Source organism: Stegodyphus dumicola, chromosome 6 (assembly GCF_044657685.1).
Source record: "Stegodyphus dumicola isolate Sdum_Otavi_A_Nest chromosome 6, ASM4465768v1".
NCBI lineage: Eukaryota > Metazoa > Arthropoda > Arachnida > Araneae > Eresidae > Stegodyphus > Stegodyphus dumicola.
In genome coordinates, this window is record NC_140773.1 from 203822024 (window position 1) to 203837993 (window position 15970).

Consider the following 15970-nt stretch of genomic DNA (forward strand, 5'->3'; position numbering starts at 1 on the left):
TCGTAAACGCCTATGCGCATGCGTGTACGCGACACATGCGCAGAAAGTTTGTAGCTTTGAGGTCCGGATTATGGGTGTCCGAATTAACGATTTTTGACTGTATATAGTTTATGGATTGGTGATTTCTTTTGAACATGTGGATTTATTATTTTTGTTATTAAATTCTTATCATTGGGACTACTGTGTTTTCCACAAAATTTGATGCAACATGTACTGTAAATTTATGCGTTGATGTTTTTTCAATGTAATTACAGATAAGATTTTTTTTCCCACATCTATTTTATGTACACTTTTTAATTTCAAATTTCATCCTTTTGATAACAGTAGTATTGCTACTTTCTTATATCTATTACTGATATGAAGAATTTTATTCTTGTTTGCTGTGTTATCTTGAATAATGAGCTTTACTCCTTCTTTTCAGCAAAAATTAGTTAAATCTCAGAACTTTCTCGGTGCATTTGCTTATATTTTGCCATGAAATATTTTTGTAGTTTTCATTTCTCTGTTTATATTTTATAAATTATATGATAATTGGATGTATTTTGTAATGATATTTGTGTGTGGTGTACTGCTTCTTTTAAATTGGTCAAAGTCCTCTTTCAATAGTAATAATTGGTATGGATATTAACAGTGTAAAGAAGTCTTGTTTAATGGGAAGTGAAGGAAACAAATTTTAAAAACTGATGTTAATGTATGCCACTACTTTCTTATTAAATAGATGCAAATTCTTACAAGTTGCATATCTAATAAAAATTGAATTTTTCAATTTTTTTTTATACTTTAAGCAACTGGGGTCCAATTTGTTTTATTTGTACAGATTTTTTAGTTCCTAATATCCATGATTTCCTAAAATATGTATGTAATTTGTAAATGTAATTTTAAATTGTAAATATTATGTCAAGTAAGCAATTTGCCATATATTTGATTTGCCATAATGGATAATTAAGAATATTAGATTAAAACCAAGGTATTGTAAAGATTGTCTAGCTTTTAGAATTTGCATTTAGGATTCTTTTAAGTGTTAGAGGTTCCACCAATGGCAGAGGGTTAACTTTGCTGAATACCAGGTGTTCAACCTGGATTTGATCCCAGGTGAACGGGCTGGCTACATGAGTTTCTCCATGTGTCATGTGATTAGGAGATTGTGAACTGTATATTATCTTCCACGAAGGCATTCCTTCCCTTATGCAGATGCTTTTTTAGTGTGTTAAGTAAATTGTTTTGCACCAGTGTGTTAAGTAAGTTGTTTTGCATCAATTAAATATGTAATAAATATATCATAAAATTAAATCAGTTGTGAAGTAAATGTGATATGAGACAATTAATAATATAGTAGGTTACAAAGGATAAAAGATGAGCAAATACTTAAATAATAAATTTCATTTTTTTCATAATTATGATACATGCATTTAACTCAATTAATCAATATTAATATTCATATCTGAATAAAAATATTTATCTTAAATAATTTTTGTACAGATATGCAAAAACTAATAGTTAATATTTTTAAACAGAATTTTTAGTTTCATATGTCTTCGCACCAGCTATATTTTGAGCATTAAATTTTTCCTAAAATAGTTCATGTTTTTAGTAATGGCCATTAAATTCTTATATAATTATTTCCAAACCTTACACTTCAGATTACGGAAAAAAGAAATACCAAAGATTAATATGCACTCCTGAAATTTAAGTTTTTTATTAAGAACTGTGGCTAAGAAATAGAATAATGTGTAAGTATTATATTATTGTACTAGCAGCTTTGCTGCCAGTAATTTAAAGCCATTTAAAGGCCAGACGAAGGCTAGCAGCTTTGCTGCCAGCCTTCGTCTGGCCTTTAAATGTACCGAAAAATGGCTGAAGGGAACACCAAACGTTAAATTTAAAAACTGCGTAGAATTTTACTCTGCAGAACAACTTCATAAAAAAATCAATAAAAATGTATTATATATATAAAAAATTACAATGAAATATGCCAATCTCTTAAAAACAGTGACATAAGAAATACGATGAAAAATTGTTGCCAAACTCATGTTTCTAAAAGAATGAAACTATTCAAAATGATGCGATTTCATCAAAAATCTATCAACAACAATAAGAAAGGAAAATTGTTGCCAAAATCACATTTTTAAAGATGTGAGAAGTGTACTCGGAAGCTTCATTTAATTATTTTTTTTTTTATTTTTTTTTTTTTTTAATTACAAAATATCATTTTTCCAAAATTCTTTTTGTAAAAGCATTCGCAAGGATGAAAGTTTAACGTGTCCAAAAATCAAAGAAAAATAAATTGTACATTTTTAAAAATAAACTTTTTTAGAAAAAATCCCGTTGAAAAGGTGTTAAGCTCACTTTGTTAAATAAATTCGTATTTAATCGATTTATTGAAACATGAAATTTATTTTCAGTTCGTAAAATAGCTAAGTGCCTACGTTTCATGACGGTGTGAAAATGAAGTGTGTAGAGTAAAATCTCGCTTTCGTATAGTCTGTTATGTCTCAAAATGACGCAATTTCGTCACGAAACATAAAAAAAAAAAAAAAAAAAATTCGAATTCGAATTTTGAAAAAAAAAAAAGACGCTTTGAGGTGCACTGGCTCTTGTCTAGATGCACCTATGTACCAAATTTCGTAGCTGTGGGTCTATTAGCTTACGTGCAATGCGAACGAAAGACACTGACACACACACAGACAGACTCTTTCTTTTATTAGATGTAGAGATTTTTGCATGAAATTCTCTTGAAAATTCTTTAAAAAATTATACTTTAATAATTTTTAAACTGATATATTTAACGTAAATATATCCTAAGCAGAATTTTAATTTACCGGAAAAGAATTGTCTGGGCTGATTTTTCGTATAATTTATTAATGAGATTCTGTAACATGATGTAAAGATGCATATATCCTCTCACTAGGATTAGCAAAAGTATAACTCTGACAATTTGGAATTTAACTTCTGTTTTATGATTATTGATATAGTTCTTAATGTCATGGTACTGAAGTTCTGTTTTTCTCATCGCTTGAAAGGTTTAAAATATGCAGAAATTTAAAAGATAATGACAAAAGTTTATGCCCAACAGGAGTTTTAATTTTAATGCACTGTACTAATTTTTTAATTAAATAAAGGTAATTAAGTTTTTTAATTTTATTGATGAATACAAAAAAAAAAGATATATAAATAAATATAACATGTATGCAAATAAAATAAAAATACTTATGACTACACGGAAAAACATTCAAATTTTAGAAATATAAAAATTCGGATTTTCTGATAAATTGATTTCAAGTTTGATAAACTGAATTGTGAACAAGTTTTAAATTAGTGAAGTTCAGTTTCATCATTAAGTTTGCTATTCAGTGGTACTTATTTTTAAAATTAAAAAAAAATTCAAAAATTTAACCCTTGCATCATTTGTAAGAAAATACCATACGATAATTCTTCTTCCAGAATTGCAATTCGATTTATACATATCTTTATTATACAAAATAACTCCCTACCATAATGAGTCTTTAGAATCGCATTAAATGCAAATGAGGTAGAGAATAGTATTCAAGTCAAGTTCAACTGACTTCGACAGAGAAAGTGAGGATTCCTGAGTAACGCGTGTTTGCCTTTGGGCTACGTCTCTCTAAGCTATATTTACGTTTGGCCATATTACGTGTCTTTTATTAGTTCACTGGCTAATTTAATATTACGGGCCAACTATGTGTTAACTTCGGCCAAACCTCTTAGTTGATCATTAGTTAGTTCTTATTTCTTACTTTTGAATTTAAGCCCAAGTGAAGGCTTTGGTGTACACCTAAGAAAGGGGCTGACTGTTAATCTTATTTTGAGTGAATAAAGGGCAATTAACCATTCTTGAGTTTACGTTTCTGTTTTTGCACTTAACCTTCCAGCGGGCGCGCCTTCTGCACCAACAAGAAAGGTCATGCGTATTTCTTAGATACGCTATTATAAAAAATAAATTTTCCAGAGCAAAAATATTAAAATTAGCTTGTAAATAGTTAAATGTTAATAAGTACAATTGAGTTAAACAATATTAACTTTAAATTAAGGAAAATAAAATAAGTATAAAGAAAAAAAAAACAATATAAAATGGACTAAAGACTTATCAAACTAACTTGAAAGTAAAACAAAATTAAACTGCCAATATTTCAATTGAACTTTTATGTAAGTGAAAAAACACATTAAATATTACATAACAAATCAATTTCATAGTCACTTCATTGCATCGGTGCAGTCTGAACAAATATGTTTACAGTGCTCTAGACAAATGAATTTTAAACAAATCTCACAGCTGAACCTCGTAATTCTAGTATGCTTGTCATTTTGGCAGGGTCTGCATCTTTTTTTTCCTGAAGTCATTTCTTCAACAACAGCTAATTCTGCTTTTCGTTTCAACAATTTAAATTTCAGCTCACTTTGAAGAGAGTTAGGGATTCTTCTTTCAACGTTTTCCTTCACAAGAGCATTTGCTAGCTTTCGCAGCTATTATCTTCTAATTAATTTTTCACTATTATTCGTTGAATGAATTATGTAGCTGTTGATTGCTGCTATATTCAGCATAGAGAAGAAAACTACAAGAGTCCACACCTCCTTTAGTACGATTGTAAAATGTGATAATCTCAGGCTTTTTTTGGTCTTGGGTATTTTCATCTATTGCTACGTCATCATGAAGATTTGAAATCAATATGACGTTTCTATAACGTTTGGGTACATAGGAGAGAAGTGTCATATTTTTTCTAAATCCAAAAAGACTCGTATTGGGTTCCCGAGTTTTCACCAGCTTGAACTGATCCGGAATTTGAGGTTTATTGTTTTTCAAAGTACCTACAAATGACAATTTTTTTCATCTATTTCTCGTACTAACTCAAAACTTGAAAACCAGTTGTCTGCGGTTACATTTCTTCCAGTGTTATCAATAGGTTCTGTCAACCTTTTTACATCTTGTGGTTTGTTGCTTACGTAAAAAGACAATCTGGCTGCGCTCCAGCATAAATGTCCATACTGTATGTGTAAAACATACGAGCGTCTACCATGGCATAAATTTTTATGCCATATTTGTTCGGTTTTTTTGGGAATGTATTGAATGACACCACGTCTTCCTCAAAATCCTTCTAATTTCTCATCAGTTGTGACATTCTCTCCAAGTGAATAGCACTTCTGGCAATTAGAGACAAACTTTTCAAAAATGTTTCTTATTGGAGCCAAGCGGTCGACTTCTCTTCGTTCTGCTCTTGTGTTTGTCATCACACCGTACAGCTCAAACCGTAAACCGTAAAAACAAAAATCTCTTCAAGTTCATTACTACTTTAAATTCCTCCATTCTCCACAGTTCCTCAAGATTCCAGAACTCTGTTACCGTGATAAATACCAGCTAAGTAAAGTAAGCCCAAAAAAGCTTATTTCTGCCCATTCGTTTCTCTGCTGTCCCTTATACGAGAATAATTAGACTTCACAGAAGAAATAAACTTATTCGTATCTTCAGCGATGATTTCTATCAAACTATCAGTAAAGAAGCATTTCCATATATCCAAAATATCTGTTAGATATTTAGCTTCACCGATGACTCCAGAAACATGAACACATATGTTACGAGGCTCTCATTTAATTTAGTTTTCTTTTTATGCCATGTCCAAGAATCAATGACTTTTCTGTTTTATGAACTATATACATTTCGGAAGAATTATCATCATTATATCCCTCTTTAGAATTGCCCTCTGCACTTATCTCCAATTCTGAATCACCTTTTTCTGAAATTCGCTCTTCTTCATCTGTAATGCTTTCATTTAAAATAATGTCCTCATCGTCATCACTGTCACATAAAAGTATATTTTTTATAATCTCAAGATCCTTCGGATCATTCATGTCAAGTATTTTACTTTTATTCGCCATAACTGAAAAGAAAAGAACAAAAATATCATACATGGTCACGCGTTATGTGACGCATACAGTGCTTCTATTTTATCATTAAAAGTAATTATGCACACAAATTATAAGATTTAGATGCAAAAGAATAAAGATTTTCTATAATAAAAAAGGAAATTAGATATAGCAAAAACTTACTTCAACGGTCGCGCGTATTTCTGGAATACAAATAGTAAATCTGCAGACTCGCATTAACCCCTCGAAATCCAGCAGATGACTGAAAGAAGGGCGAACGAAGAGGAGAGAATAGCCAAGAACACGCGGTCATAGCGCCTTCTGGTCTATGAAAAAAATGCGAAATTAAAATCTAGTGTATGTCACACATACGCACGCCCACTGGAAGGTTAAGCGATTATTCGCTTAACAGTTCACTAGGTTCCACAACACTTAATTTCACAGAATAAAAGTGAGGAACTCTATAAGGTTGTCAACAAAAGTAGTTTGCTCTAATGCTTCTCTGCCAATTAAAAGTACTTCAGAAATAATGGTGCAGAAACTATTCCGCATTGCTATGAAATGCTATCATAATTGCTTTTAAATATTATAAGTAGGTTCTACAGAAATTATTTTACATCACCTGCATGCTAATTATATCAAATACTGTAAGGAAATACAGTCAAAAGTCGTTAATTCGGACACCCATAATCCGGAATGATCTATAATCCGGACCTCAAAACTACAAACTTTCTGCGCATGCGTCGCGTTCACGCATGCGCACAGACGTTTACGAGAGCGCGTAAGACCCTTACGGCTGCGAATATGTTTGTGCGCATGCGCGTTTAATGTGTAACGGAGTTATACGCTAAGCTAAAGTTATCTAATTCAGTTAATGTTGCAGATTGCGTTGTTCCTTAATCTTCGAAATGGACCCGGCTTATTATTTTTTGCAGACTGTTAGAGCAATTTTATAAAAGTAAGCTTGAACTTTTGATTATGTCAAATAGAATTTCCGATACATATTTACTACAAAGCGAAAGTATGTTTTGAAATCCGAAATCTGTTTATCAATTTCACGCTGCTCTGCGGCAGAGGGGGGGCAGAAACGTCATTATTAGATTATGATAGATTAGAAAGATTATGTCAAATAGAATTTCCGATATATATTTACTAATATGTAATTTGTATCTACAAAGCGAAAGTATGTTTTGAAATCCGAAATCTGTTTATCAATTTCACGCCGCGGATTGGAAGTTGATCTGTCAGCACTATCCTTATCTTCAGGGCAGATGTTTTTATTTTATTTGGTTTATAATTCCGTACTAAGTGTAGTATTTCATTTCGATGTACTCCGTCTTTGATATGATTTAAATCAAGTTCCTCGTCATTATAATTCGCTTCCGATAGTGAAGAAAGTGACCCAGAGGTTATTGAAAACGAAAACATTTCGATTGACAAATTAGTCGGTATTCTCAACACAGCAATTATAGGACTTGAACAGCGGAACTTTGTAACTAAACAAGAAATTATGTCTGTTTAATAGAATTAAAGAGAAAGTATTATCACATGAAACGAAGCAACTTACATTGAAAGAAATGTTTAATAAAGTAAACAAATAAATATTAAGCTTTTTCTTTTTGTAAATTTTGATACCCTTTAGATCATAATTGTTCTTTATTTCATAAATTACGGTTTCATATTTTTAATTTTGTAATTTCTGCATGCCATCTTACCAGATTTAAACTGATGATCTATAACCCGGAAAAATCGATAATCCGGAATCGCCGAAGTCCCGACGAGTCCGGATTAACGACTTTTGATTGTAGCTGCACTTTAGTGCATAAGATTTTCCACCTTGTCTTTACATTTTTCATCTCATTAAGCCCAAGGGGAAAAGTGAAATATACTGCTAAAGGCCCTTAGGAGTCATAAATATATGTTATATAATTTATTTCAAAAGAATAAATGAATTTAAATACAAATTTAATTAATTCTTTGTGCCATTGCTGGAAGGAATGAAATGCATTGATTTCTAAATTAATTTTTCTGAAAAATTTAATTCTAAATTTTTTTTAAAAAAGTTAATTTAATACTAGACTTTACATTGCTTAATTCTCAAAATACTTCATTATTGGTATTTTCCTTTTAGACCAATTTCTCAAGGTACCACTTTATTGGTATTTCTTTTTGGACATTCTTCACTATGTATTTACTTTTGGTTTTGCCTGCATGACCCCTTACCCTTGCCTGCATGAATGACGAAACACGAATTGAATGATTGTAGAGTTAGGTTTGGAGGCAACTTCCCCTTGATAAGTCTGTCTCCTGCCTGCTTAATTTTAATTTGCTAAATTGGTGAATTTATTTTCATGGTTTGGTTTTGCACTTGATTTACTTATGCTATCTGAATTTAAATGATATTGTAGATTAGTTCAAAAATTAAATCTTTTATATGTTTGCACATTTTTTAATTATTTTAACTTTAAATTTGCCTTTTACGTATATACATGTTTGTTATATAATTTACATATTTTTGGAACTCGGGTGTTTCACTTGGTGACCTGCATGTCGTAGCTTGCCGATTCCTGATATAGGATCACTTTCATTTGATTTCTGAAATGTGGAATAAAACTGTTAAAAAAAAAGTCATGTATCTGATAATTTAAAGAATCATACAGGAAAAAACGGTCCTATGTTTGTGAAGTATATAGCATACTAGTATATCTGTGTGAAGTATGTAGCATACTAATAGTAGTATTGGTATAGTATATGAAGTATATACTATCTTAAATATACCATACTATTTACTCTAAAGCAAGTCCTTACTTTCCATTTAAACCTTAATTCTGGTGAGTGATCTTAGGCTTGAGATGTATGTAACTAAAATTTTACTCAAGAATATGTTCTTAATGGTCTTCTAATTATTAAGACTGCAGAGTGGCCTTATGTTTGTGAAGTATGAAACAAAGCATTTAGGGAAAATATAATGTAATCTAATGTTGATTTAAATTTTTATATTGGTGAATTATTAAATTACCCATAAAACATCAAGTTTCTTACATTAACATAATCAATAATTTTTATGAAATTAACAAGAATCCCAAAGAATATTAACAACTATATCTTAAAGTATATTTCTGATTTGTAAAATAGAACACGTTACATAATCAGTATATCATCATCAAAATAAAATAGTTTTGAAGAATATTAAAATTGCTGTTACACATTATAAAACACAATACCACAATAATTAATGCACTAAAATTTTATGTTTTGAATTTTTATCCTAAAAAGAGCACAGATACATTTATTCAATGGTATAACTGTCAACCTGAAATATAAAAAGCAGGTAATTTCTGGGATATTTTTACAATGCCATTTCAAAAGACCTTCTGTTAGATTTAAATTCACTGTGTAATGCACAGTTCAGAGCATATGGTCTTGATCTAAAATAGTATATTAATATTCAAATGGATATTTTAAATTTCAGTATTGTACATACTAATTGCATAGATAATCTTAGTAATGTACCATTAACAAATGTAAAGAAGATTAAAATACAAAATATTGGTTGAATCTTCATTAAAATTTCTACAAACGTCTACAGTACTTAAGACAGCTCAGATTGAATTTAAAAAGAAAAATTAGCCTGAAAGTCACAAAATTGGCAAAAAGAGAACAATTTGATTTATTACTGGGAAGCATTTTCCATAGTAAAGGCATAAAATTAGAAACTGGAGCATTGCTAGCTATCTTTACCTGCCACAATTCATGAATCTTTTCATTTGGATTGTTGCTGGCATGCATTTCAAATCAATTTTTGAATTATATGTTGTCAAAAATTAACTGTTGCCTGATAAATATTAATTAATGGGATTTTGCATACATTGATTGTTTTACTCTGTAGCGGATAATGTATGACTTTTTACAGTTCTATAAGAATTAACAATAGCTCATAGCTAGGTTTAGTGAAGTGTCAAAAAAGTGTCTACACAGTTCTTTGTGCTCTCCTAGTAGCTCCTCCTTGTCTTTTTTCTTAGTACTAGTGTTATTTTCTCATTTTTGTTGCTGATTTTTGCTACAGGAGAATTCTGTACTTGTTTTTCTGTTTTCTTGATAAATGAGCTGTGTACTTTTTTTTAAAGATTATTTTGCTCCAGTGAATATATTTGGTGCTATTGCTTATATTTTCCATGAAATATTTTTATTGGATTTCCTTTTGTCCCACATATATTTTGTGATGTACAATAATCACTGTGAAATGTATTTAGAAATTATACTTTGTGTATATCCAGCTCGCTCTTTTTATTTTATATTGCTCACACTTCTTCATGTACTATTATTAAAAATGATTAGTTTGTGTATTAGTACTCTGAAGGAAGCTTGCTTGAGGGGGATTAAAATTTGATGAAGATGTTTGTTATTTTGTACACATTTTATTGTTAAAGGGCATTAAAATTTATATTAGTTGCATATCTAATATAAACCATGTTTCAGAATTATGCTAAATGTTACATACTGGGTTTCAGTTTTAATTTATACATAGATTTTGCAGGCTTCCTAAAATCCATATTTTTGTAAAATGTGTGCATTTTTATGTGCAACAAATGTAAATGGTGTGTTGAATAAATAAATTGCCAGAAATTTATTTATCATGATGGATAATTAAGGTAATTTTGCATAAACTAAAATGGTGTAATGTTGTAAATTACAATATTGTCATGGATCTGTAATGTTTTTCTGTTGTTTCTTTTTAGAATGCTTAAATATAATTTTTTTTTTCTGTGAAGAAGGGAAGCATAAAACCTACAGTGAAATCTTGGGTAGAATTACAGATGCAGTGGTTTGGTTTTAGTGATTCCTGTATTATGTGTTATATAAATTGTTTCACATTAGCTTCAGAAGAGGCTAATTTTTTTTCTTTTCATTTGTTATTTCTAACTCTCATACTCTCTCTCTCTCTTTTTTTTTTTTTTTTTTTCGTGATGTGACAAAAGTGAAAATACTGCTACTACAGTAAAATGTATTTTAACCATATCTGTATCAGGAAAAATCTACTGAAGCTACTAAGTTTTATTAAATTAGGGGAAAATCTACTAAAGCTACCTCTTGAACATTTTTACTAAATTTCCTTCGTGGAGGACTTTCTAAGGGAAACTTGCTCGTATACACATTACACATGGGGAAAACCACGAAAACGCCCATGCAGCCAGCCCGTTCGCGGGATTCGAACCTCGGAACGAACTACTAGTGTTCAGCGATTTTTTTTTTATTAGAATTTGAAGAATGTGCTATGTTGTAACTGTTTGCAAAATTCTGGTATTTACTTTTTTTTAATTCTTTTATTGGAGAAAAATTTGTCAACATAGTTTTGCTTGTGTTGTTTTGTATTCAGAGAGTACCTTTTATTCTGTATAATATTATCTATTTCATATGATTTGAATTATATCTAAATGATAATTTGTATAAGTTTTTTGTGAATAAAAAGGTATTTCTAAAGCAGTATATTAGTGCTTCTATATGCAATAGTTCTAATTATATTTTTAATAGTGTGCGAGTTTCAGGTTTCTGCTTATATCTATTGACATTGTTTTAAAGTATCTAAGTAAATAAAATTTTCTTGAATGATATGCCACAGGTATATGGTTCTTCTGTTAATTATCAAATGTTTTTATTCTGTAAACCAAAAATTAAGGTATAGTTTCATATTATTGTGCCTTTTCTTTTTTATTACTTATAAATCCTAGCGTGTATAAAAAAATAGATTTGCTTGATGCTTGTAATTTTTTATCTCTATATATGAGTAGTTAATTTAAGAAAGTCAAAGGTAGAAATGTGTATGATGGCTTAAAATTTTTATTAACCAACTGTGAGATTTCAAGATTTCTGCTCGTTAAAAGTTATAGTCATAGTTAAATTTTTCGTGGAATAGAATTAGGATATCTTTTTAAGTACTTAATTTTAAATTTGTTTAAATTTATAGATAGAAATTCTTTTATAGTTAACCAGATTCAAGTTAATAGTGAAGTCTTCAATTGTCCTTTTTACTTTATGTTGCTGAAAGGACATCTGATCATCACATTATTTGCTATGCTATAAGAAATATCTTCCTTTCATCTGTGATGTCTGCAAAATATTTTTTACTCCGAATTGTAATTTTATTTAATATTAGGTATCACTCTGATGCACAGTGTTACGTTTTCAAATTGTGTATCAAATCCACATATAGTTGATCATTTAAGGACTGGAAAATGGTCCTGTGTTTGTAACGTATGTAATAAAAAATTTATTCAAAAGTATGTTTTTAATTCCCATTTAAACTTTAATTCTGGTTAGCAATTTTAAGCATAAGATGTGTTTAGGTAAAGTTATTCAGAAATTTGTTCTGATTATATCTGAATTATTCACACTGGAGAGTGGCATTGTGTTTATGAAATATTTAACAAAGTTTTTTGGAAAAAAATAATATAATCTAAATGTTGATTTAAATTTTTGTTACTTCCTTATTTTAGCAACCCTAAGATTGAATCGTTCATCAACCGAGATATCTTGTTACGTGATACTTCGCTACATGTTACATTTCAGTTGATGAGCAATTAAATTTTGAGGGCCATTTTAATAAAGAAGTACCAAATATTTATACCATTGAATTGTCATATAAATGTGTTTGTGGTAATAAGTGTAATAAAAATTATGTTATTAAATAAATAAAAGTTATGTTATTAAAAACTGGATTAATAAAACTATTAATAAAAATTATGTTATGTTAATGTTCATTAATAAAGTTTTTTTCCCCTTCAAAAGCATGATATTCAATATGTTGCATTGATTATAAAATGTCATCTATCCCTCCTCATAAAAATATGTTTTAAGATTTAGTTCAGAATTACTATTGGGATTTTCTTGTGTTACAAAGCTTTATTTCTATGACAAATTTGTGTTTCCTGTGTTCTTTATGCATGAGTTTTTAATTGAATATTTTAAAAAAAGACACACAAATTATTTTAAAAAATTGCCCAAATGTTTTTATAATTCCATCCTGAGAAATTATGCCATTTGCTTGTACAAAATTAGTGTATTAAATTCTGGAGAAACATTTGTTATTTTTATAAAATATTAGACATTGATTTTTTTAAAAAAACTATGCATTTACTCTTTATTTCTCCACTTCACATATTTTGCCCATTAGTTTTTTTCAGTATAAGATTTAGAATCTTCTAATTTATGGTAAGAGTAGAAAATGTATACACAAATAGTAAAATATTTTGTATAAGTAAAAAAAATTTTTTTTGAACTGATAAATCCTTTAAAATGCATATATAATAAATATTATTAGTGTGTCTTTATATCAGTTTTTTACTGTGATATATTTATCATTTAAGAAATAATATACACCAATTTTTTAATTTTATTTTATAGGTCACCAAATTCCAATGAAGAGTGAAGTCATCTGTTGTCCCTTTTGCTTGTATGTTACTTGTATGCCTGATCTTCATAAACATTTGTTACTTCATAAAAAAAGCCCTCCTTTCATTTGTGACATTTGCAAGAAAGCTTATTCTCTGAAAACTAAGCTTAAATATCATTTAAGGTTTCACTTTGAAAAGCGGCCTCACGTTTGCAATATATGTAACAAATCTTTTATCCAGAAACATCATTTTTTTTAACATTGTAAGATCCATACAGGAGAACGGCCTTTTATCTGTAAAGTATGTTAAGAGAGCTTTTTCTCGGAAATATACTCTTAAAGTTCATTTAACAACTCATTATTGATGAGTAAACTTACATTTGTGAAATATATAACAAACCACTTAACCTAAAACAACACTTCGTTAAAAATTTTATGATTCATGCTGAAGAGAAGCTGTTTATTTGGGAAAATTGTATACGAAAACTTTTGGCATTTTTTACCATCTTTATAATCATTTAAAGATGCATATGTAGAAAAATTTATCTTTAAGAATTTTGATCTCACTGATTTATACATAAAGAGTAGATTTTATTTTGAGTTATATTATGTAATTGAATGTTTGTTCCTTTTATTATATATCATTCTTCTTGTGTAATGCTTCAGCTGTTTTATATGTATGGATTGATCCTTCCAATAAAGCCATATGTAACAACAGCATATTATGTAATTGATATAATTTGTAATTTAAGCAGTTAATAATTTTTATAAAAAATTTATTATTTACAATTAATAAGATTTTTCTGAATGCTGTATATTAGTACTTGAATTTAGAATAATTCTATCAGTAGTTTTACATTAATTTTTAACTGTGTATAACTCAGAATTTCATACTTTTGCTTAAAACTGTTCCCTATCATATCTATTGATATTGTTTCAAAATATTTGCATGAAAAAATTTTCTTGGATGATTTGCCATAGGTATATTGTTCTGCTACTGATTATGAAATTTTTATATCTATTGTTATTTTGCAAGTCAAACATGTATTATAAAAATATAGTTTTGGTATTTTTCTTCAGTTTCTTTTATATATTAGTTGTAAATATTTACTTAGGTTAATAAGAGATTTGTTTGATAATCATTATGGGGAAGAGTTAAAAGCAGAAATATGTGTGGTAGTAGGGTTCTCAAGTTTCTTGTGCTATAAGATGTTGGCTAATATACAGTAGGACTAGATCTACTTGAGTGACAAACCATTGTGAATTCTTGCACAGGCATAAAGATGAACAGAGAAAGGATGTAAAAGACCATTTTATTAATCAGAACTACTTAACCTGTTCAGTACGGGCGTGTCATATGTGCATTAGCAGGGAACATTACCTCACGGCCGGGTGTGTCATATTTGAATCGCCATTTAATTCATTCGATGGCCAGGCGTACCACATTTGACTTTCTAGATAGAATGTTTAATTAGTATTTTTTGTTGCCACTAGATGTAGCTGTATGTCTGTTATGGGAAAATATATCAAAAGTTAAGTATGTGTACCTTCATTCCTATGCAATGTTTTTTATTTTTGGTATTTTGTTTTGGAATGAGAGGGAGATTCGTGGTTGGGTATTGAGCAATGTAATGTCTCTTTAACTGGGTCATTTGATATAAACAAATGCACGTGTTCTCCATCTTTGAGGTACTTTTATTTTTATTTTTGCGATATGGGTATCTGAACTTAGAAGAATTTAAACAAATGCTAATTCGTTAGTGTTAAGTAACGTAATGGCTCTTACTACCTCATTTCATATAAACAAATGAACATGTTCTGGATGCTCTCGAATACTTTTTAATTTAAATAATTTATTTTATTTGTTTTTCTTTTTTTATCCCCATATACTGGAGTAGATGTCCTTACAGACTTTTTTATTACTCATAGATTTTTTCCGGCATTGAGACGAATGTTTTGTATGGCTTAGCGTTTTGTATGTTTTTTTTTTTTTTTTTTTTTTTTTTTTTTTTTAATGACAAAACGAAAGCACTATCTTACTGTAGAAGATACACAAATGCTAAATGAGTCAAATTTGCTGATATTCTATTCCTGTGCAACATTGGACTTTGCGTACACCCATGTTTCAAAGAATATCATACACTGTCTCGTTTTTGAAATATTGCTTCCTTTTCGTTGAATTTTTATGAAAGACAGTTTTAATATTTTTTAATTTTAATTATGTGTTGTGTTAAATAAAATCTCTGATTGTTTGGGTATTTTTCAATATATATTTAATTGTGTGATAAAGGAAAAATTATATTATTCTAGAATGAGTATTTTATAAAATTTTTAAGGAAAATTTAACAATAAAGGTTTAAAATTAATTCTGACAACTACCTGAATGTTCTTCTCATAATGTACCAAAAATTGGAACAATTGGATTTAATTTATAAGAATTTTTTCCCAAAGTTAGGCTTAGCAGCGCAAATTGCCCGTCCTCACAAGACAATGTATCCGGTTAACGTGCCGTCCCAAGAGAATGCTTTAGTAACAGAGGTGTCTTCGTCGTGAACGGGTTAACAGACATGCACAGACTTACATGCGTACAACAGCAGTAACTACTTGTGGCGGTAACTTAAAGGTGATTTAGCAATAATAGTACTAGACTACACAATTCAAGTTTAATCCTAACAGGCTGACTCAGAAACCTGTAATGGCGAT

The 15970-nt window shown here is 29.4% G+C and overlaps 1 protein-coding gene across 5 annotated transcripts in view; it reads left to right on the forward strand.

Annotated features, from left to right (window-relative positions):
- The window catches only part of LOC118201606 (uncharacterized), an 80184-nt gene that overhangs the window by 50277 nt on the left and 13937 nt on the right, over positions 1–15970 (forward strand). For 2 of the 5 annotated variants that reach the window (XR_015041816.1, XM_085819374.1), the window contains exons 3-4: positions 13279–13327; positions 15719–15890. The exons of 1 other annotated variant lie outside the window; for it this stretch is intronic. Coding sequence is in view for 1 of the 4 variants with exons in the window: in XM_085819374.1 (XP_085675500.1) it covers positions 15849–15890 (42 nt within the window). In the remaining 3 variants the exon portion in view is untranslated. The remainder of the gene's footprint in view (positions 1–13278; positions 13328–15718; positions 15891–15970) is intronic. 2 more of the 5 variants (XR_015041815.1, XR_015041817.1) reach the window with 1 other exon arrangement.